Here is a 20,052-nt window from a genome sequence, read left to right on the forward strand (position 1 = left end):
TGGTTAGATATTTAGGTTTACCTTTTCACGTGAACGTGCGTGTCGTGTGACAGGGCACTATCGGACCTGCTGGGAACATCGGAGAGCAGGGACTGATTGGTCCACGGGTATGTTTGCCAGCAACCAACCCAAATGTTGGACCGACTAAATGGAAATGAGCATTTAATGTTTCTATGAACAGGGTGAGCCCGGTTTGGAGGGGGAGGCTGGTCCTGCTGGTCCTGATGGAGCCAAGGTGAACCCACACTCTAACACCGGATGGTGCGATGCTGGCTGTACTAAATGGTGTCACTGTGCCAATGCCAGGGTGATAAGGGCGACATGGGCCAGGAGGGCGACACAGGTGAAAAAGGCGAAACTGGTCTAAAGGGAAAGGAGGGTCCTGTCGGAAGTCCTGGGATCCCTGGTGTCAGAGTAAGAGCCTCTCTGGTCAGCTGGATGGAAACATATTTACATATTTTGTTAATTATTTCTTCAAACCTGCAGGGCCAAGAAGGGAAATCTGGCAAAATTGGAGAAAGAGGCAAACTAGGACCAAAGGTTCATCATCATCATCATCATCATCATCTAGTACAGGGGTTCTCAAATGGTTGCAACATCGGACCCAAATTTCCCAATGATCATTCAGTCACGACCCACTTTTATTTAAGTCATTTTTATTTGGTATTTACTTTTGTTTTTATGCTTTGATTTATTGTTGTTTTTAAAGTTTTTAAGCAATTTTGTCATTTTTATTTGTTTTTTTTACATTTTTATTGAAGTCGTTTTGATTTGGTATTTATTTTTATTAATGTAAATAATTTCTGTATGTTTTTTAATGTCATTTTTTGTTTATTTTTATTGACACTTGCCATTTTTATTTTTTTATTCATTGGTATTATTTTATTCAAGTCATTTAAAATGATTTATTTCTATGATTTTTCTTTCTTTTTACCTTTTTTAAAATGTTTTTGTTTAAGTCATTTTTATGTTATGTCTACCCTTTTAAGGCGTTCTTATTTATTTCTTTTTTTTTGCTTTTATGTAAGACATTGTTTTAAATTAAGTTTTTTATTTATTTTAGTTATTTTTACACTTTTAAGTTACTTTTATTTTTATTTTTTGTTTATTATTTAATACATTTTGGGTTTTTTTTATTTTTGACATGTCCAAAGTACATTTTAGAGGAATTGAATATATACTGTATATATAATATGAAGTATATATAAGACATATTTTAATATTTTAAGACATATGTTAATTTGATTTTCTGTCTGCGACCCACCCAAAATGCATCCACCACCCACTTGTGGGTCCTACCCCACCAGTTGAGACCTACTGATCTAGTTTACCTGCCTCATTTAAAACACGGTACCAAAGGGTTTACATTGAGTGTATTCTTTGTGGATATTTAGGGGGCCAAAGGCCACCAAGGTCACCTCGGGGAGACCGGGCAGGTGGGCAAGACAGGACCCCAAGGTAGCATCGGCCCAAAGGGCTCCAGAGGAACCATCGGACACGTGGTAAAGCAGATTCCAAACAGCTGGCTGCTGCCTGACACACGTTTCAGTCAGTATGTAAGCGATTGGACGGAGTGACAGATGAGGGACTGTTCTTTGTCTTTAGGGAGCTCCGGGAAGAATGGGTCAACAGGGAGAACCTGGCATTTCAGGTTATGAGGTACAGGACCGTCCTCTTGGAATCAGAATCCCTTTAAAGTTGATTTCTATGTGCTGAGTTGATGTAAGAAGTAAGAAGTTGTCTTTCTGTCTTTTCAGGGCCATCAGGGACCGTCGGGCCCGATGGGGCGTCCAGGACCAAAAGGTGAAAAGGTACTCCTCCTTTACTTTATGTGGAGAACTCACCGTCTTGCATGCTTGGTGCACCTTTTATTACAGCGTTGTCCAAAGTGCAGGGTGGGGGCCATTTACGGCCTTTTTTATTGGCCGAAGGGAAAAATGGGAAGAAGAAATTTGAAATATTTGTAATAAAAAAAAGGAACAGCAGAAATGTTATGAGAATAAAGTCAAAATATTAAGGAAAAAAGAATGTGCGAGAATTAAATCATGATATTAGGACAAATAATAGCGTTTTAGTAGAATATTTTTCCGAATTTGTAATATTATGATAAATTAGGCTGGGAATAAGGTATTATCAAAATAAATAAAAAATAATACAACTAGATTAAATAAGAAGAAAGCTCAAATATTTGAAATTTGGGGGAAAATTTACCAGAAAAAATGAAATATTTGTGATTTTTTTAAAAAAGCAACAGCACAAATTTTACTAGAATAAAGGGAAAACAATTGTACAAGAATAAAGTAGGAATATTATGTGTAAAAAGAATAATTAATTTTAGTAGCATGGTGTTGAAATGTGAAAGTTTGGACACCCCTGGTTTGTTAGCTTGGCACGCTAATGTAGTCGGGTTAGTACTAAACGCCCACTTTCCTCCCTGTGCAGGGCGAGCAGGGCGACGATGGGAAGCTCGAGGGTCCTCCTGGTCCTCCAGGTGACATAGTAAGTCACACCTGACTTACTTTTTTCTGCTCTCTTTTGGACTGCTGTTTTTGATTTAAAGCAGCACCGGTCCATTGTATTTGACTTCAATGTGTGTCCTCCTCCCAGGGTCCTCCAGGCGACAGAGGAGAGAGAGGAGAACCAGGCGACCCGGGATACAAAGTAAGAACCCCCACCCGTCCACTTTAAGGAGAGCTCAGTTTGTGCTCCAGCCAGCAAGCCATTTATTATATATATATATATATATATATATATATTTTTTTTTTTATATCATGTGACAGGGTCAGGTTGGTTTGGATGGTGAAAGAGGAAGACATGGAGCTCCTGGACTTCCTGTAAGTGTCTCAAACAGGGGTGTCCAAATTGTGGCCCAGGGGCCAAAATATCACAGTGGAAAAGTTGCATCATTTTTCATCATGTGGCCCTTGCTGGGAAAAGTTTGGGCACCCCTGGATTTGAAATATGAAGGCGAAATATATTTTATTATTAACATCTTGTTACCTACAGGGACACCCTGGACCTCGAGGGATTCAAGGACCAAAAGGGGCCAAAGGAGATCTAGTAAGGCTTAATATATATTTATTATATATATTTATTAGGGATGTCCGATAATTATCGGCTCGATATCAGCATAAAAATGTGAAACATTGGTATGGGATATTTTTTCCCGGTCATGAAAACCGATGAAAAAAAATGCTGAAAACACATATGTATTCATTCCACCACAGGGGATATGTCAAGTTACACATATCAGTATCGGTATCAGCTGATATCAATTTTCAGCAACCATACACGAAAATCATAATTTGGTTTGATGATTTACCGTCTCAAAAGTGCCGTTTTGAAATGAAATGTGTTTTCAACAGCACACCGACTATATACACGCAGTAAATGTTTTCATTTTTAAACCGTTTTTCTCTGTTAAGGGCCAAAAAGGCAAAAAGGGTCATGGCGGACCAAAAGGAGCCAGAGGGACAGAGGTGAGTTGGTGCCACGTATTGACCAATCATTTCCCTGCAAAAATAATAACATTACAAACACGCCCTGTCTTCTCTTGTCAGGGTGGTGGTGGTCCTTCTGGTCCCAGAGGAGTGGTGGGTCGAGAGGGGCAGGAGGGAGTACCCGGGATGGATGGAATGCCAGGAAAGGACGGAAGTAAAGGCATGCCGGTAAGACAGAAACCAAGACTTTTTATTTTGGGCTCCAGATTGCAGTTAATTGGTTCCAGCTTCCACAAAGCAGGATTCCACATTCATAAATGAAGTATTTTCATAATTAGAACACAGAACACCTGTTTTTAACATTATTAGAGTCCTCTAGACATGAAATAACACCCCTACAGTCACCTTTAGACTCCTATTACCCAATACAGTAGACATAATAAGAGCAAATAAGCCATTTAAGACATAAATAAGACTCGTGTTTGAGTGGGTTGCTGTAAATGTGTTCCAATGCTAGGGGAGCTGAGTGGGGGGAGGACAGGAAGTGACGTCAGAGACTCAGATGATTATATCACAAAGATGCTGTTTTTTGAAATATATTGTGTATAATTTCTCAGCATATCTACATGCATTCTTTCATGTTTCAGTATGAGTCCCTCACTGGAAAAGGTTTGAAGTAGAAATGATACATCTTTCTTCAACTTCTCCAGGGAGAGCATGGAGACGATGGAGAGTTTGGCGTCCCAGGCAAAGCTGGCGGTCGTGGAAAGGTCGGCGTTCCAGGACTTCCTGGAGATCAAGGTGTCATCGGAGCGAAGGTAAGATCCACCCTCCATGAGGCGCTCATGGGTGTACAGTAGTACTTCAACAATACACAGGTAGATGCGATCATGGCGAATCCTTCCTCTCTCCAGGGCGAACGAGGTCTCAGAGGACAGAGCGGGCCGCCGGGGAAAAGAGGCTTCAGAGGCGGAATGGGACTTCCAGGGTCGCAGGGAGACCGAGGACCCAAAGGACAACCTGTGTGTGCCCTTCACTGAGACGAAAACACGCTTACTGCGATCTAGTACCATGATAAACATATTTTGTAATGAATGCGGGCGGCACGGCCCGTGCATGCGTGGGTTTTCTCCGGGTACTCCGGTTTCCTCCCCCATTCCAAAAACATGCTAGGTTAATTGGTGACTCCAAATTGTCCATAGGTATGAATGTGAGTGTGAATGGTTGTTTGTCTATATGTGCCCTGTGATTGGCTGGCCACCAGTCCAGGGTGTACCCCGCCTCTCGTCCGAAGACAGCTAGGATAGGCTCCAGCACCCCCGTGACCCTCGTGAGGATAAGCGGTAGAAAATGAATGAATGAATCACACGTTAGCAGTTTCTTTTTTTCTTGACAGCATACTTCCTGTGGCGGCTGTTGTCTATCAATGCGTTGTAATGGCGACTTTGAATGGCTTTTTGTTCGTATTACCCAATATAGTTTACATAATAAGAGTGGATAAGCCATTTAAGATGTAAATTAAACTTTATTTTTGTATTTTAGTCCATTTAGTTTTAGCCATTCAACCACAAAAGAGCAATCATTTTTTGAAGAAACGCGATGTAGCGAGGGAAGATTGTACCAATAATGCTGAACTGTCATCCAGGGCGATGTTGGTGAATCTGGCTTTCCTGGAATTTTTGGTGTTTTTGGTCCCAAGGTAAGGTAATGCAATAATGGGATGGGAGAACCTACTCCCACTGTTAAATTGGTGCTCAGTCTTTGGATCTCCGGTGCTTTTCAGGGTCCTCCTGGAGACTTTGGTCCAAAAGGCATTCGAGGACCAAAGGGTCCCCAAGGAACCATGGCAAGAACATTATCACTGATCATGAACACATGTGGCGTTTGCTGTGTTTCCCGCTCATCTCAATTGCTTCTGTCCATTCAGGGCAGAGGAGGAGTCATTGGCCCTGCAGGATTTATAGGCCCCAATGGAAGCGTGGTATGTCCTACATACATGAAGACCCGATGGTCACTACCGGTCCTCAGCTGACTGCCTTCTGTTTCTTTGCAGGGTCCCAGAGGGGCGAAGGGCAACCGTGGAGCCATGGTAGTTACTCCTAACATCTTCAATCATCTAGCTTGTGTGTGTGCACCACTAATACTAACAATGTGTGTTTTGTGTCTCCAATCAGGGAGTACAAGGACCTCGGGTAGGTTTAGCATAATTGTACTGTCTCTTTTCCTGACTATGAGCATATTCGCTCACCTAGCATGCATGTTTGTCGTTTTAGGGATCTCCTGGACCTCGTGGACGCCCTGGACCTCCAGTAAGATTTGTTTTTATCGTCAATTGAAATGATAAATGAGTTATTTGTTGTTCATTTATTGTCTTATCTTCCACCTAGGGTCCCCCTGGTGTCCCGCCGTCTTTTGTAAGGTTCAAAATGCATCAAGTAGCAGCGTATTGTCCACAAGTAAGTCCTAAAGTAGTTTTTCTCCCATTTCAGAAAGAGGATGGTCTTTTGTTTATGGATTCACACAGCCAGCTCAGGAATGAGGTAAGTTTCTAACAACTACTGTATGTTTGTATCGTCCTCAAACCCGGCAACGAGGACTCACTAGCTTTATCTCCTATCGTCTTCCCAGAATAAGCTAGTGATGGACCTGCCCATGCTGGACCAGGGCGCAGAGATCTTTAAGACCCTCCACTACCTCAGTAACCTGATCCAGAGCCTGAAGAACCCACTGGGCACCAGGGACAACCCTGCTCGCATCTGCAGGGACCTGCTCAGCTGTGAACACAAGTTAAATGATGGTCAGTGTTGCAGTCCAAACGACCACACCCAACCAACCAAAATACTAAATAAGCGTCAGAATTACACCCATAGCGGCCCACCGCAAAGCATGCTGGGTAGCTTGGGGACACTCTCTTCTAATGTGTCCTAGTTGAAGAGGTAGCAGGGCAAGTAAAGATTGCCGAAATATTGGAAATTGATCATTTCTTCATATACACATTATGAATGACATTATGAATTCTGTAAAAGTGGGGTTTTTTTAGGCATTCTACGTTTATTCCCCTTTTTCAAATGCATATTAATTAATAAATCATGCTGTTTTGTGGCCCATCATTCGTCAAAAATATGCATATTTTATTTTAAAAAATTTCGTCTAAAATATGCATTTTCAGGGCTGCACGGCAGTCGAGTGGTTAGCGCGCAGGCCTCACAGCTAGGAGACCCGAGTTCAAGCCCACCCTCGGCCATCTCTGTGTGGAGTTTGCATGTTCTCCCTGTGCATGCGTGGGTTTTCTCCGGGTACTCCGGTTTCCTCCCCCATTCCAAAAACATGCTAGGTTAATTGGCCACTACAAATTGTCCATAGGTATGATTGTGAGTGTGAATGGTTGTTTGTCTATATGTGCCCTGGGATTGGCTGGCCACCAGTCAGCGGATAAGCGGTAGAAAATGCATGCATGCACTTACCATGGTCGGGTCTGGAACCAATTAACCGTGATAAACGAGGGATTACTGTAATTGGGTTATTTTGACATTATTTTTGACATTTTTACATTGTGGTTTATTCTTGTATGTTGTTAAATTATTCACAAATATATTTTTGGTTAGCTTAAAATCTTAATCAAATTCAATTAAAGGCAAAGTCACAAAATCGTTGGATGATCTTGGAAAATGTAGGTATCCTCAATGCTGGCCCCATAAGTACTTGGTATGGGATCAATACCAAAGTATATACCATGGTATGGGATCAATAGCAAGGTATATTCCATGGTATATAGAGAGGCAAGGTACATTCTAGTGTGTTTACTTCTTCCAGGCACTTATTGGATGGACCCCAACCTTGGCTGCTCGTCCGATACCATCGAAGTGTCCTGCAACTTTACTGGAGGTGGGCAGACGTGCCTGAAACCAGTCACTGTGGCCAAGGTATTCTTTTTTTCTTTAAATTAAAAAAACATTTCACTTTTTTGTAGTGTTAATATATAGTATAATTCGGTCCCTATTTGCGTCCTGCGCAGCCCACGGTGAGCGTCGGCCGCGTCCAGATGAACTTCCTGCACCTGCTGAGCTCCGAGGCGGTCCAGCATGTCACCATCCACTGCCTCAATGTCTCCCTCTGGGCATCAGACGGGGATGTGACGCCTTCCCGGGAATCTTCTGTGCGCTTCAAGGCCTGGACCGGGGAGGTGTTTGAGGCGGGAGGCGAGCTAGAGCCAGAGGTGGTGGAGGACTCCTGCTGGGTATGTCGTCAATTTGAAGGTGTCAATCACTCTTGATGGTCGTGACTGACGGGAAAATGTCTTTGGGTGGCGGGTGGCAGATGAAAGATGGCCGCTGGCACCAGGCCCATTTTGTCTTCCACACCTTGGACCCATCCCTGCTGCCTGTGACGGACGTCGTCAACCTCCCCAAGACCTCCCCCGGCTCACACTTCCACCTGGAGATAGGTCCCGTCTGCTTCCTGTAAGGCCTGCGGCTCTTCAGAGTAAAAGAGGGGCGGGTGGTCACCCCTGTGATGCTGCATGCCCAAGCCCCCAGCACCCCCTCTCGATGCAGCTTGTGCCAACCTCTCATTGGACTGCAGATACAGGAGAGGGGGTGTCGGCTTGCGGAGGGAGGAGCAGGGGGAGTTCTTGCACTAAATTCCTCCCAATAGGCCAATAGCTTCTCCCGGCTCGTCATGCGCGACAATGATCTCTGTGGAACATTGACCGGTGAAGAAGGAGACAAATCAGCGGACTTTCTATGAATTATAATAATAACTTATTTTTGTATACAGTCTGTATACCATGTGATTTATTGTATTTTATTTTGGCAAAATAACAGGATATAAATTCTAAAATATAATAATAATAATAACGGAGATCAATTAACTGTACATAATATGTAAGCTTATTATTCATGTAAAGAAATAATCTTCAAGTGCAATAGAAATTTTACATTTAAATCCAAATTTATTTGCCTTTGGTGCTCATCTCCGTTTTGTTTGTTTGTTTTTTTTTCATCTGAGCAGACGTCACATCTGTATTTATTTGTGCTCCAAAAGGGAAAAAGCATCATCATCAATCATCGTAAAGTTGAACAAATGCATTTTCAACCAGATGCCACTGAATATCTACGGATTTACACCCAACAATTTTACAAAAACAACTTTTTGGGTTATCTGCCATCCTTTTATGACTTCCGTATGATGGGATGCTGAAATCAGCGGAGGATAGCGGTGCCCTTGCCAGCCACCAAATCATTTATTTAAGGTGCTAATCATGATGCTGTAATTACACCACTCTGTTAGAATGTTTATAGTGCAGGTTCGCTTGGATTAATTTAAAAATACAGTATATTCCATATAATATATTGCCATAACTTCCAGGGACGGTGCTGTGTTTTTTAAGGTATTTGCAGAGATCTTTTATTGGAGGAAAGTATTTCAGAGATGATATGAACGTGTCTCCTTCTGTATCCAGTTTAAAAAATAAAACACAGGGTTTGTTTTTTTTTTTTTTTTTTGACCAAAGCGCCCCATGTGAGGATGTTTTGGAGACACAGCGTAATTAGAATAAACATGTATTTGTTTGAACTGGACACCAGTGTGTATAATTGTGAAACCTTGCTGTATACAGTGGACCCCCCTCTGGCTAATTTAATGTTATTTAATGTTTGCAAAGTGAGCAACAAATGCGTTATGTTAGAAACACCATCATCTTTATATATCAGTTTACCCAACTGGTCTTGGAGTTTATACTATTTTTTAATGTGTACATTTGGTGCTCCAGAGAGAACAAAGTTATCACAATGTTAATTAGTTTTTATTTTTTTATTCTTCATTTCTTCGTGTTGGGCTTTTGCTCTTTCTCTTTATGATAATCCACCATGTACTGTATCAGGTGCTATTCTATTACTTGTGTTTTTAAAAAAAAAATAATAATGCAAACATGTGAAATGTGTTTCTTCTTTTTTTTGTAAATCTGTTGTAGACATTAAAGCAAGATGAGAATACCTCACATTTTTCAGCATTACATTTTCAACAACAAAGTGAACCAGGTTGTTCTATTGCCTTAATGAATACAGCCTGTCTGGAAGTACAGTATTTAGTGGAATGAGTCATTCTCATTCTGAACACGCTACAAACTTTTTATCTGTCTGCTCTCTATTCCGTGTCCATTTGTTCAATAAATACCTTCCATTTGTGTGTGAGCATTTATTTCAATCAGTCATCTTGTGCTCATTCATAATGATGATACTCATAGAACATATGAAATATGTTATGAGCACTTAATATGATTTAAATATGTATTCCACACTTCAGGCGTCTGCAAAAAGTCCACCACTTGAGGTCGCTATTGATCCCTTGATGCCCTGTAAGGTGAGCCAACTGTCTGCGTAGCTAAATGTTACAATACACCACGCAGCTGTCTTTAACGTTTCAACTTTGCCCTAAAGGTCACACAATTTCACATAATCCCATAATCCTAACCTTGGAAAAATAGCAGACATACTGTACGAGCATCTGGCATTTACACATAAACTATCGCCAACGCGGGCAGTTCCTTTCTATATGGTTGTTTCGACATAAAAAGGCATAAAAGAGTCTAAAAAGATGGCAATTCTTTATTTGGCAGCCAATTTTGTTTTTAAGCCGCTATGAACCGCCCAAACTGTTTGTTTTGGCCAATAGCTCGTTGACAGGGTCCACCCAGTTACCACGTTGCCTTCGTAGCTCATGGAAATGCATTCTTTCCAAGGTTGCTTTCGTTTACACGTCAGCAGATGAACACAAATTGGAATTGTTAAATTATTTTGGGTGATTAAATAAAACACGTGTACCCTCCTATCGTTCCGGTCATGTTCTTTAATATCCACCATCGCTCACACTGATCTGAATTTCGTCGTTGTTCAAATATCTCCTATGCTCCCTGAAGGCATCACCAGTCTCCAACGTGCACAGCTGTGACGTTTGTTGTAGCATGATGGCGGTAGCCTGGACTGGTTTGAATTTCGTAGTGCTTTTTCGGTTTTAAAACGCACATTTGTGGTGGCATGCAACGTTGTTACACGAGTAAGCCGGAGTAGGAGAAACTGCCATCATGGACTCCGTCGTCGGGGACGACCTGACGCTCCCCCTTGACATGAACGGAAGGTAAACGGCGAGCTAACGGCTAAGGGTTCTGACTTGCACTTGGGGTGCTAGCCCACTAATCTTAAAGTAGTTGCTCGGGCCCCGTCTATTAACTGGGTGGAGACCGGCGTTTAATTTGTATATTTCAATATGTATTAAGCTACGTGTGGCGTCTAACAAGGTACGAAGTTTATACAGTGCATCTTATTTCTCGAAGTCGAACGCTGATCTTTGTATATTTGTTTAGTGTTGGAACGGCGGTCGAGTGGTTAGCGCGCAGACCTCACAGCTAGGAGACCCGAATTCAATCCCACCATCGGCCATCTCATTCCAAAAACTACTCCAAATTGTCCATAGATGTGAATGTGAATGGTTATATGTGCACTGTGATTGGCTGGCGACCAGTCCAGGGTGGACCCCGCCTCTCGCCTGAAGACAGCTGGGATAGGCTCCAGCACCCCCGCGACCCTCGTGAGGATAAGCAGTAGAAAATGAATGAATGAAAGCGATGCGACAATAAATTATCTTGTTTACTCTGAGCTAAGTAGTGTAGCATCACTACATAGTAAATAGTACACAATAATGTCAGAGATTACCATTAATAATCACTTGTAGTTGTTTTTTTGTCTTTAGCTCAATGTTTGTGACTAATTGTGTCGAAGATAAATGAAATCGTACGGGATGGAATAGCTGATGCTGATTGGCTGCTGGGCTTCCGGGGTGTAGTAAAGCGGAAATAATCAGAGCCAGTCTTACAGCGGGGAGTCGTCGCCTCCCGGCACTGTTCTGAATGCGGACTTGTCATGTTGCTTTTTTATCTTCCCCGCTTACTCGCAGTGACATGAGGGAGAGGAGAGAGAGAGGCATCCCGGTAGGTGAAACGTGGCCACAATGTTAACCGTGCTTTACCTTGCCGCTGTATTAGTCAAGCCTTTCCACGCTAGGATCTGCTTTGACTAAGTAGTGCAAGCAGTATCTCCCCTGTTTGTAGTGTTTGTGTTTACCGCACTTCTAAGATGGGGCTAGCTGTGTAGAGGACATCATCCAGGTGGCCAGCATGGCACAGTAATTCAAGATGTTAGCTGATATGAGTGGTGTGAATTACTTGCCTGATTCTTTTGACCAATTCAAGTTAAACAATTATTTCACTTGGTTTATTGCAGCTGTAGCAGCTATTCAAAGACAAGAAAGAGGAAGTCAGTGTTAACTGGTGCTTACAAAGGGTTTCATGGGTTAATCCAGCTGTTTCCAAATGACTGTGCTTCAGTGTTGTGTTGTGTAGCTTAAATCAGTGTGCATGTGTGTAATATGCAGCATGTATGTACGTGTGTTGCACATCTTGATGTTTTATGTTTCTTTCTATTGTGCCTCTCATGTGGTCTTCCGCTTCCTTTACACAGGAAACAGAAACTCTGCATGTGATGCAATGATTGACATGTTTTTACTGAGTCATATTGTATGAAAATTTGGAATCTATTCAATGCTTTTATTAGTCAGGGGTGTCCAAACTTTTTCAACCGAGGGCCACATATAAATGAAACACAATGAAAGAATGGAAGGGCTACATAAGATGTTCAAGAAAAAAACTCAATCTAAGCTTTGTGAATTGTGATATAGGTTAATATGCATATAATTATCTCCTAATATTACATTAAAAAAAACTTTTTTTTTTCTTAAGTATTTCAACTGAATGTCAACTGTCGCTCGTTACCTTTGCAATGACAGATACCTCCATGTTTCACACTAGATGTCTTCACCACAACACCTGCAGAGCGGGCATGGCATCTGTAAAGCCGATGTTTCCTTTTTGAGTTTAAGAGAAATTTCAGTATTTGACATTTGTCAAAGCTTTGGCGCCTCCGTGGTTGTGGCATGTGTTGAAGGAAGCAGTCTGTCATATTATTAGACACAAGGGTCGTTGGTCAAGAGGTCATCATGTGCTTGAGACCAACTTGTTTAGCCAAGCCAGTTCAACAGTATTTGTCCATACAAGTACTTTGCAGAGGAACAAGGAGTTGTTATGTAATAAAGTGTGTTCTATCTTATGGTTGCTTAGATGTGTAATGCTGATGTTTGGCACATTGTGTCGTGATTGGCTGGGGAGTGACGCCATCGTCTCATCACTGTGGTCTATTTGTCCACGAACGAAAGCACACCCCTCACCTCCCTCCTCCACCCACCAACCCACTGTTGTCTTGAACTTGAGAGCTGGGCTGCCACTGGCACATGGTGTATCTGTCTGTCTGTCTGTCTGTCTGTCTGTCTGTCTGTCTGTCTGTCTGTCTGTCTGTCTGTCTGTCTGTCTGTCTGTCTCTCTCTCTCTCTCTCTCTCTCTCTCTCTCTCTCTCTCTCTCTCTCTCTCTCTCTCTCTCTCTCTCTCTCTCTCTCTCTCTCTCACACACACAAACACATTGCTCTTCCATGTGAAAGTAAATGTAAATGAAGCTCAGAGTCATTCTGGAGCTATTTGTGGAGTGTCTGTAGGGCTCTGTAGAAAGCGGCCCAGCGTGAGTAATGCATAAACAGGACTCAGATGTATTTTCCAGTAAAATAATATGAGCCTGCATGGAGCTGTGATAAGCACAGAGTGAGGGATGAGTGCGCCTTGCTTCCTGTGTGAATGATTCCTCTCCAAATATGACAGCATCTCACAGTGAAATGATTGTCTCCTCAGCTGCGCGCTGCCAGACTCCATGAATGCCGGGGAATATTCTGCTGACAGCATGACAGGTACTGCAAAGCTTTTTTTGTCCTCTCACCATGTTTGTTTGTCGTGTTTATTATCATTATTATTATCCCTTGTGTTTTAATTAACGCTGCCACAGCCAACACCCACGTCTCCTAACCTGAGCAGAAACATCCGCCATAAGAGTCTCATTAGCTAATCCCACTGCTAATTCTCCTGTCTAGTGTGACAAGTCACTGACACACACACACACACACACACGTCTACAGTATGTGGCAGAGATCATTTTCACCAAAAGGATGCCATGCTCAAGCAGCCGTCATACACAACACTCCCATCACTGCAAAATGTGTGGACTTGTGATTTTTGGTCTTGACATGTTAAAACTTTTCCCCCTCCTCCTCCTCAACAGCCTTGGGTGGCTGCTATTTTAAGTTACATAATAACTCTAGAAGAAATGCACCGTAAACATTTTTGGAGTGCCATTTACTTGAGAAAAGCTAGGTAACAATTTGCACGCACAATTGATTGCAGTAACTTGCTGTTGACAACTGGAATAAACATTGTAGTGACAAATCATTAAAGTATCATGTGTTACAATATGTGAAATTAAAAGAAATGTTTATTTGGTTATACTTGGATCACTGATGACACAAAGTTCCCGTAAAATACTTTGACATTAATATGACCACAGATGCGGTAAACTAATTTCTAATCCTTTCAGGCAGCTTTAAGTCATGGTTGATATATTTTCTGGGCCTGAACAAGCCCTGCTTGTTGCTGAAATTTTGCAATGCAGTTCCTATATTTGCACTTTTTGGTCAACAGAATACTTGTCAAACAAAAACTCCCGCTCCCCCACAGCATCCACAATACTCGGGTCGATGGCATACTTCAACAAATGTTTGAGCGACACACGGTTCCCGTGGCTTAGAGGACACTGCTGCTGCGCGACCGCCAAAATAAACAAATAACATATATGACGAATGAATAGTTACAGATTTATTAAACATAAAAATCTCCCTTTCTGCAACCGAAAACACCTCCACAAAGTTTGCAGTCGATAGCTAGCTAGCTGGCAGGCTAAAGGTAAGCTAATGCTAAAGTTGAGTATTTCATATTATAACACTGACTTAAACAGATGAGGAAAGGTGACAGAAAAAAGTCAGATAAGCATATGACCTACCCATATGGCGCCACATCGATGAATTTTCTTGTTAAACGACTGCGCATGTCGTTTTCCCTTAAACATGGCGCCCTCAAACTTTACCTTGGGAAGTCCTGAGTGCAAACCATCCTCTGATGTATTACCTAAGTACATTTTACTATCTGGTTTAGGTTGTAAAATCAATACATTAGTTATGTCAGTATTACTTGGTGTCAGTGATCAAATTGACATATAAATGTAAGGATACAATCATCAAGTAAGCTTTAAATAATGAGATTTTAGAGTAAAGGAAGTGAAATAATAAATTAATTGAATAACTAGTAATTAATATTTGAAGTAATAATTACAGGGCCAATTTTCAATGATGACTGAAAAGACTAATGCTTTCTTATCGTCCGACAGCACCATCCTTTCCAGGCCGGATGTCCCCCATTAAAGCTCTCACCATGAAGGACTATGAAAACGTGAGTGGTTAGCTTTAAATGCACAGTGTTGATATTATTTAATCAGAAGGTATTTGAACATTACCAGTGCTTTGCTCCACCTGAAAAACAAATGACCATTTATGGACATCTGGTGGTGAGCAGTGCATGAAGGAGGCAGACCCAAGCGAGGTGAATGCTATATTTCAGCATTTGTCTGGAATGCATCCTCAGACATTTTGGTTTTTGCTGCCAGATTAGAGCTTTACTGAGGGCTCCAGACTGCATCCCCCAACCCCCCGTTTCCAGATGTATGCCGCTCATAGCCCCGAGCACAATGATACACAGTCTGCCTTGCACACATGCAAGCATGAAAGCCCTCATTCATTTTAACAATGACGCACACAACGCTGTTTATTTAACTCATGTGGTTCATTGCTTTTAAGGTGCATTATTAGTTTTACCTTTGTTTTCTTGACCTGCAAGGACCGACCTAAACTGGAAAATTTGATTAGGGTCACCAGAAGAGTGAATGTGTTGAATTTGTGTTTTTTCCCTGTTCACAGCAAATCACGGCGCTGAAGAAGGAGAACTTCAACTTAAAGCTGCGCATCTACTTCATGGAGGAGCGCATACAGCAGAAATGCGACGACTCCACAGAGGACATCTTCAAAACGGTGTTGTATTTATTACAGACTATCAACAATGGCTGCTTTATGTAAAATATCAGCATTTTATATTTAAAAAAAAATAGCATTTTAAATTAATACTTCTTTTAATAATTCTTTTTAATATTATCTGTCCACAGAATATTGAGCTGAAAGTGGAGTTGGAGTCAATGAAGAGGGAGATGGCAGAGAAACAGGAGCTCCTCGTGTCTGCCTCGTAAGAACTGTTGTATTTAGAACACATTAGCAGACTTAATCACAATTGCCATGTTTTTTCCAGAAAAGCATTGGAGAGTCTGGCCGGTCGAGAGTCAGGAGAACCGCAACGTGTGAGAGAACAAGCGCAGCGAGAGATGGATGCGCTTCGGGACTCGTTTAACAAGAGGATAGCTGAACTAGAAGGAGTGAGTCAGTGATATTTGTATTTTTTTTTATGCCACCAAGCAAAGGTACAGGACGGGGGGCTGTGTTGTTTTGCTAGTGTTACCTCGGTTAAAACTCACTGTCTCATTTGGACGTTTCGCTTTGTGTCAGTGTCTGCGAACAGCTGAGGAGGAAGTGGGGAAGATGGCGGCCATAGCTGAACAAGAAAAGCTCAAAAATATCAACATGGAGAAGCAGCTCCAATTCCTGGGTTTGCCTGGTGCCATCACTCCCTTACCCAGCCCTGGCCAAGAGCTGCAGCTGGCTCTGCAGGACAAAGACAAGTACGCACAAAGACAAATCTTATTGTGTTGTTGTTTGGATAATCAAGATAATTCAATAATTTTTATTTCATTGCTACACTAGCATCATCCAGCAGCTAAAGATCACATTACAGAACCAGGAAGCTGAGCTCCATCAGAGCAGGGACCGAGACAGAGAGCTCGATGCAGCATCATCCCATCAAGTACAACAGCTGACCGATGTCCTTGCCAAAAAAGACGATGAACTTCAGGTATTGCATTTATATGTTGAGAAATCGATCACCGTCATTTCGGACGATAGAGCGAACTGCTATTTAAGCCAAGTTCACTAAATTTCTCACAAAAGATTGGTGCACACGGTATATAGGCCGCCAAAAGCCATAGGTGTCCAAGATAACAGCTGCTCTGAGTGTAAACAATGGAGCGTCAAGCTGCAAACGTGTCAAGATGAACATCTGTTACTATTTGTGAAAGGGGTTGGTATGGCACCAAAAATAATAAAGTACAAATAAGACACTAAAAATGCTGAAGAACATACAGAGCTGCCGTAACTAGCTTGCACTTGGGCGGTGCCATCTTGAAATATGAGACCTCCACATCAAATCCATTCTCTCTCGATATGAATGATACGCTTGATTTTGAAATATGTATATATATCGCCCAGCCCTAACAAGTAGCCTTCGTCAGCATCAGAATTGAACAGCCTCATAATTCCTTCCTCGCACACTTTGTCAGTCTCTTTCGTTGTCGGTCTCGGTGTCACTAGTGTCAACCAGAAAATACATGATATCAGTTCAATCAGACCACATTTGATTTGATTTGTCACAATTCCAACTTTGTTCCTTTATCAGGCCCTGAGAGATGAACTACGCAGAGAGAAGGATGAAATACAACCTGACCGTCAGGTTTGTATATTTTTTGAATATACAGTATCTTTTGTGCATGCACCCTCCTCTCTAAACCTTTCCACCCATGTATGTCTTTCCCTTGCAACTGGCCACATTGAGAGCTTTTATGTCAGCCTCTTGCATCATCTTCTTCTGTTTTGTTCTGTTTTACTCAGAAAATTTGTTAAGTATAGTCTTTGTCATTCAGTAACCTTTGGGAGCTGTACAGCACTAAAGGCAAGATACGTAACATCAGATATGCCAAGTTCATGCAGACCTCCTCTTTATTCTGCTTAACAGTGGCATTAAAACCGGTATATTGAACTATTGCAGTTGTCCACCTTCCATAACAGCACTGCACCTTTTACCACAGGCTAATGATGAGCTGTTCTACAGACCTAAATGTGTCTCACTGCGGTGTCAAATCTAACAGCCTATTGCGAAGTCTTGCTGGTGAAAGTGGAAAACCTGCTAGTTGAGCCGAGTTCATGGTTGGCCATCAGGCGCTGGCCTTGGATCACAGGTCACAAGTTAAGGCTGGATTAACAGGCTGTCTGGAGACAGTTATTTATGGCCAACCTTATTCACTAAAAAGAAACCTGACTAACTACCAGGTATTTCCTCCACTTTGCTGCAAGCAGACCAAAGTTCCGCTTGTACGGCTGTGCTTTGTCATTGTGAATTGTAGCTGTTTCCATGGGAGTTTTACCAATGGCATCTTCTGGTTTGAGGTGTAATGGGATACCTGACAACACTGATAGTCAGAAGGCACCTCTCTTACGTGAACTGCCTGGGAGAAAGGACTGCACGGGACAAGGGATCGGTCTTTTCAATCTCTACCGGTCCCCTGCAGAGACAGTCGTCTTCCAACCTGATCATTTATATTTAGAGACAGTTTTCCCGAGTTGGTCTGGCGTTGGCCATAACAAAGATTACTACAGTAGCCTCACAGGATTTGACCTGATCAAATGCACTGGATGCGAGTGGAACAGAGGCAGGAGCAGGGATTATTTAAAGCTGAGGGCTTAGAGTGCTCTGTAATCATTCATTCTCCTCCGTGCCTCACAGTGATGCAGTGAGAGAAAATGATAGATCGCTATTCTATGGCTGGCAGGCGGAGGATCTTTAGATCATTGTGCCGTCTGTGTGCCAGGAGAAGGCACTTTGGACTTCTTTTAAGTGGATAAACCTGGCATCTGTCTATCAAAGGGGACATGAAGGATTCCTGTCGCGTGTGCGGTGGTCGTCTGATTGGCAACCAGTGTCGCTGGATCTTCAGCTCGTCAGGAAAGAGGAAGATACAAATAATCTTGTCTCACGTTCTGGGCTGGGAGTTGACTCGCGATGGTCGTGGAGAGTTCCTCTGTGGGAAATGTGTGTTCCAGCTGGAAAAGGTGGTGCAGTGTGACGTTAACCTCAGCCAGCTCCAGGAAAAGCACAACAGCCAAGTCCAGAAACTGCAAGCGGAGAAAGAACACCTAATGCAGTGCATCGTCCATGTCTACAACAAAAACAACTCCGGTCGGGAAAGGAGTGACGACGAGAGTGTCCAGCGCTCCAAAACTCCCCTCAGGTCATCTGGCACAGCTAGTTTTGACGACGAGGCTGCATGTCTCCTGCCCTCTGACGCACAATCAGTGAGGGAGAGTGGAGGTGGTCCCCGCATGAGGAGATGTGTGAGTCTGGACAGACTTGTCAGCAAAGGAGTCTTTCCGGGGCGTTCAGGTCTCAGGAAATGGAGGATTGGGTCATCTGTAGGGCTTGATACTTCGGTGAAGAGCTTTGGTTTACGAGGCTCGCGTTGCAGCTCTCAAAGCATGTACCTAGACCTGGTTCACTATAAGGGTGCATTTCCCAGACCTGGATTCAAAGGTCGCTCCACATCCCTGCAGTCGCTCAACAGGGACTTTGCCGCCGACATTGCAGACACGCCACGCAAAAATAAACTCAGAGAAGCCAAGACAAGTGTCACCAGAAAAGCTGCCTCTGATGATGACGGGGGAAAGGCTCAGGCTAAGTTGCTCCTCCAACGCTCCTCACGGCATCCTTCGGTGATCTCTGACCTGACCCAGCTCCTGCGCTGCATCACCAAGCACGGAGTGTCTGTCCCTCCTGGGAGCCGCATTCCTGTCCTACAGAGGCTGAGTGTTGGCCACGTTAACATCTGTAGCAAGCGTGTACGCAGAGAAGCAGAGTGGAAGTCGCTGCATGACCTAACAGAGGAATTTGATGATAAATACACACCTGTCACAGTGGAGGTAGTTCACTTCTTCCTTCCGCTTAGGAAGAAAAAACGTTGTAATATTTTGGAGGTTTTGGGCGATGGAGGGATGCTAATCAAAGTTAACTGTGGTGATTGTCTTTCCCTGTTTGTTTCCTGAATTTGCTGAGTAGAGCGAGGTTAATCGTCTGGAGTCCACCAACAAGCTGCTGACTGAAGAGCTCACCCAGGTTAAAAGCACCCATGAGAACCTGACCAAAACACTAGAGGAAGCCCAGAATCAAACAAAGGTATTATGAGAACAACATTTTGCATTCGTCGTGTGTTTCTTTGTTGATGTCAATATCTCTAATAATTTGTGTGAACAGACATTGTCTACAAAGTTGGAGGAGAAAGAGAATGAACTCCACACAGAGAAGAACAACAACCTAAAGCAAGCCAAAACCATTCAGGGGTTAACTCAAGTTGTCGGAGAGAAAGAAAAGGAGGTTGGTTCCTCTTTACAATCGTCTCTTCTGTATCAATCAATGTCAGTTTTCTCTTGTCTTTTGTACCTTTTGTAAGCTTATTATGTTGCCAATGCATCGTCGTCAATCTGTGATTGTGCAGATTGCAGAGTTGTGTCATGAGATTGAGGACCGGGATGATGCGCTCGCCAAAGCAAGGGAAACGGCACACAAAGCTCAGATGCAGAAATATCAGGCACGTTGTCGACTTGTGGCCTGATGTCGCCTGATGTTGTAATACTGATGATGTAATAC

The 20,052-nt window shown here is 42.7% G+C and overlaps 2 protein-coding genes across 5 annotated transcripts in view; both read left to right on the forward strand.

Moving 5' to 3' along the window:
- The window catches only part of LOC131103521 (collagen alpha-1(XXVII) chain A-like), a 72,178-nt gene extending 62,554 nt beyond the window's left edge, over positions 1-9,624 (forward strand). The window contains exons 36-62 of the mRNA XM_058049858.1: positions 54-107; positions 182-235; positions 307-414; positions 487-540; positions 1,395-1,502; positions 1,606-1,659; positions 1,758-1,811; positions 2,443-2,499; positions 2,608-2,661; positions 2,781-2,834; positions 3,007-3,060; positions 3,426-3,479; positions 3,561-3,668; positions 4,151-4,258; positions 4,355-4,462; positions 5,086-5,139; positions 5,224-5,286; positions 5,368-5,421; positions 5,494-5,529; positions 5,615-5,632; positions 5,714-5,749; positions 5,828-5,854; positions 5,930-5,980; positions 6,069-6,237; positions 7,254-7,363; positions 7,456-7,677; positions 7,758-9,624. Of these exons, the coding sequence (XP_057905841.1) occupies positions 54-107; positions 182-235; positions 307-414; positions 487-540; positions 1,395-1,502; positions 1,606-1,659; positions 1,758-1,811; positions 2,443-2,499; positions 2,608-2,661; positions 2,781-2,834; positions 3,007-3,060; positions 3,426-3,479; positions 3,561-3,668; positions 4,151-4,258; positions 4,355-4,462; positions 5,086-5,139; positions 5,224-5,286; positions 5,368-5,421; positions 5,494-5,529; positions 5,615-5,632; positions 5,714-5,749; positions 5,828-5,854; positions 5,930-5,980; positions 6,069-6,237; positions 7,254-7,363; positions 7,456-7,677; positions 7,758-7,904 (2,070 nt within the window). The 3' untranslated portion in view covers positions 7,905-9,624. The remainder of the gene's footprint in view (positions 1-53; positions 108-181; positions 236-306; positions 415-486; positions 541-1,394; positions 1,503-1,605; positions 1,660-1,757; positions 1,812-2,442; positions 2,500-2,607; positions 2,662-2,780; positions 2,835-3,006; positions 3,061-3,425; positions 3,480-3,560; positions 3,669-4,150; positions 4,259-4,354; positions 4,463-5,085; positions 5,140-5,223; positions 5,287-5,367; positions 5,422-5,493; positions 5,530-5,614; positions 5,633-5,713; positions 5,750-5,827; positions 5,855-5,929; positions 5,981-6,068; positions 6,238-7,253; positions 7,364-7,455; positions 7,678-7,757) is intronic.
- A 739-nt stretch (positions 9,625-10,363) lies between these two features.
- On the forward strand, positions 10,364-20,032 carry LOC131103698 (CDK5 regulatory subunit-associated protein 2-like). Of its 4 annotated transcripts, XM_058050187.1 has the most exons (13): positions 10,419-10,574; positions 11,391-11,424; positions 13,228-13,283; positions 14,810-14,871; positions 15,396-15,506; positions 15,638-15,714; positions 15,778-15,901; positions 16,032-16,204; positions 16,287-16,434; positions 17,035-17,088; positions 19,465-19,581; positions 19,660-19,779; positions 19,901-20,032. In XM_058050187.1, the coding sequence occupies exons 3-13, from the start codon at positions 13,247-13,249 to the stop codon at positions 20,015-20,017; spliced, it is 1,140 nt and encodes a 379-aa protein (XP_057906170.1). In that variant the 5' UTR covers positions 10,419-10,574; positions 11,391-11,424; positions 13,228-13,246; the 3' UTR covers positions 20,018-20,032. The 4 variants fall into 4 exon arrangements, with proteins under 4 accessions (XP_057906162.1, XP_057906170.1, XP_057906181.1 ...); XM_058050179.1 differs by lacking the exon at positions 11,391-11,424 and having other exon boundaries at positions 10,364-10,574; XM_058050198.1 differs by lacking the exons at positions 10,419-10,574; positions 11,391-11,424 and adding an exon at positions 10,634-10,734.
- The last annotated feature ends 20 nt before the right edge of the window (positions 20,033-20,052 follow it).

The sequence above is a fragment of the Doryrhamphus excisus genome, chromosome 2 (genome assembly GCF_030265055.1).
Source record: "Doryrhamphus excisus isolate RoL2022-K1 chromosome 2, RoL_Dexc_1.0, whole genome shotgun sequence".
In the NCBI taxonomy this organism is placed as follows: Eukaryota; Metazoa; Chordata; class Actinopteri; order Syngnathiformes; family Syngnathidae; genus Doryrhamphus; species Doryrhamphus excisus.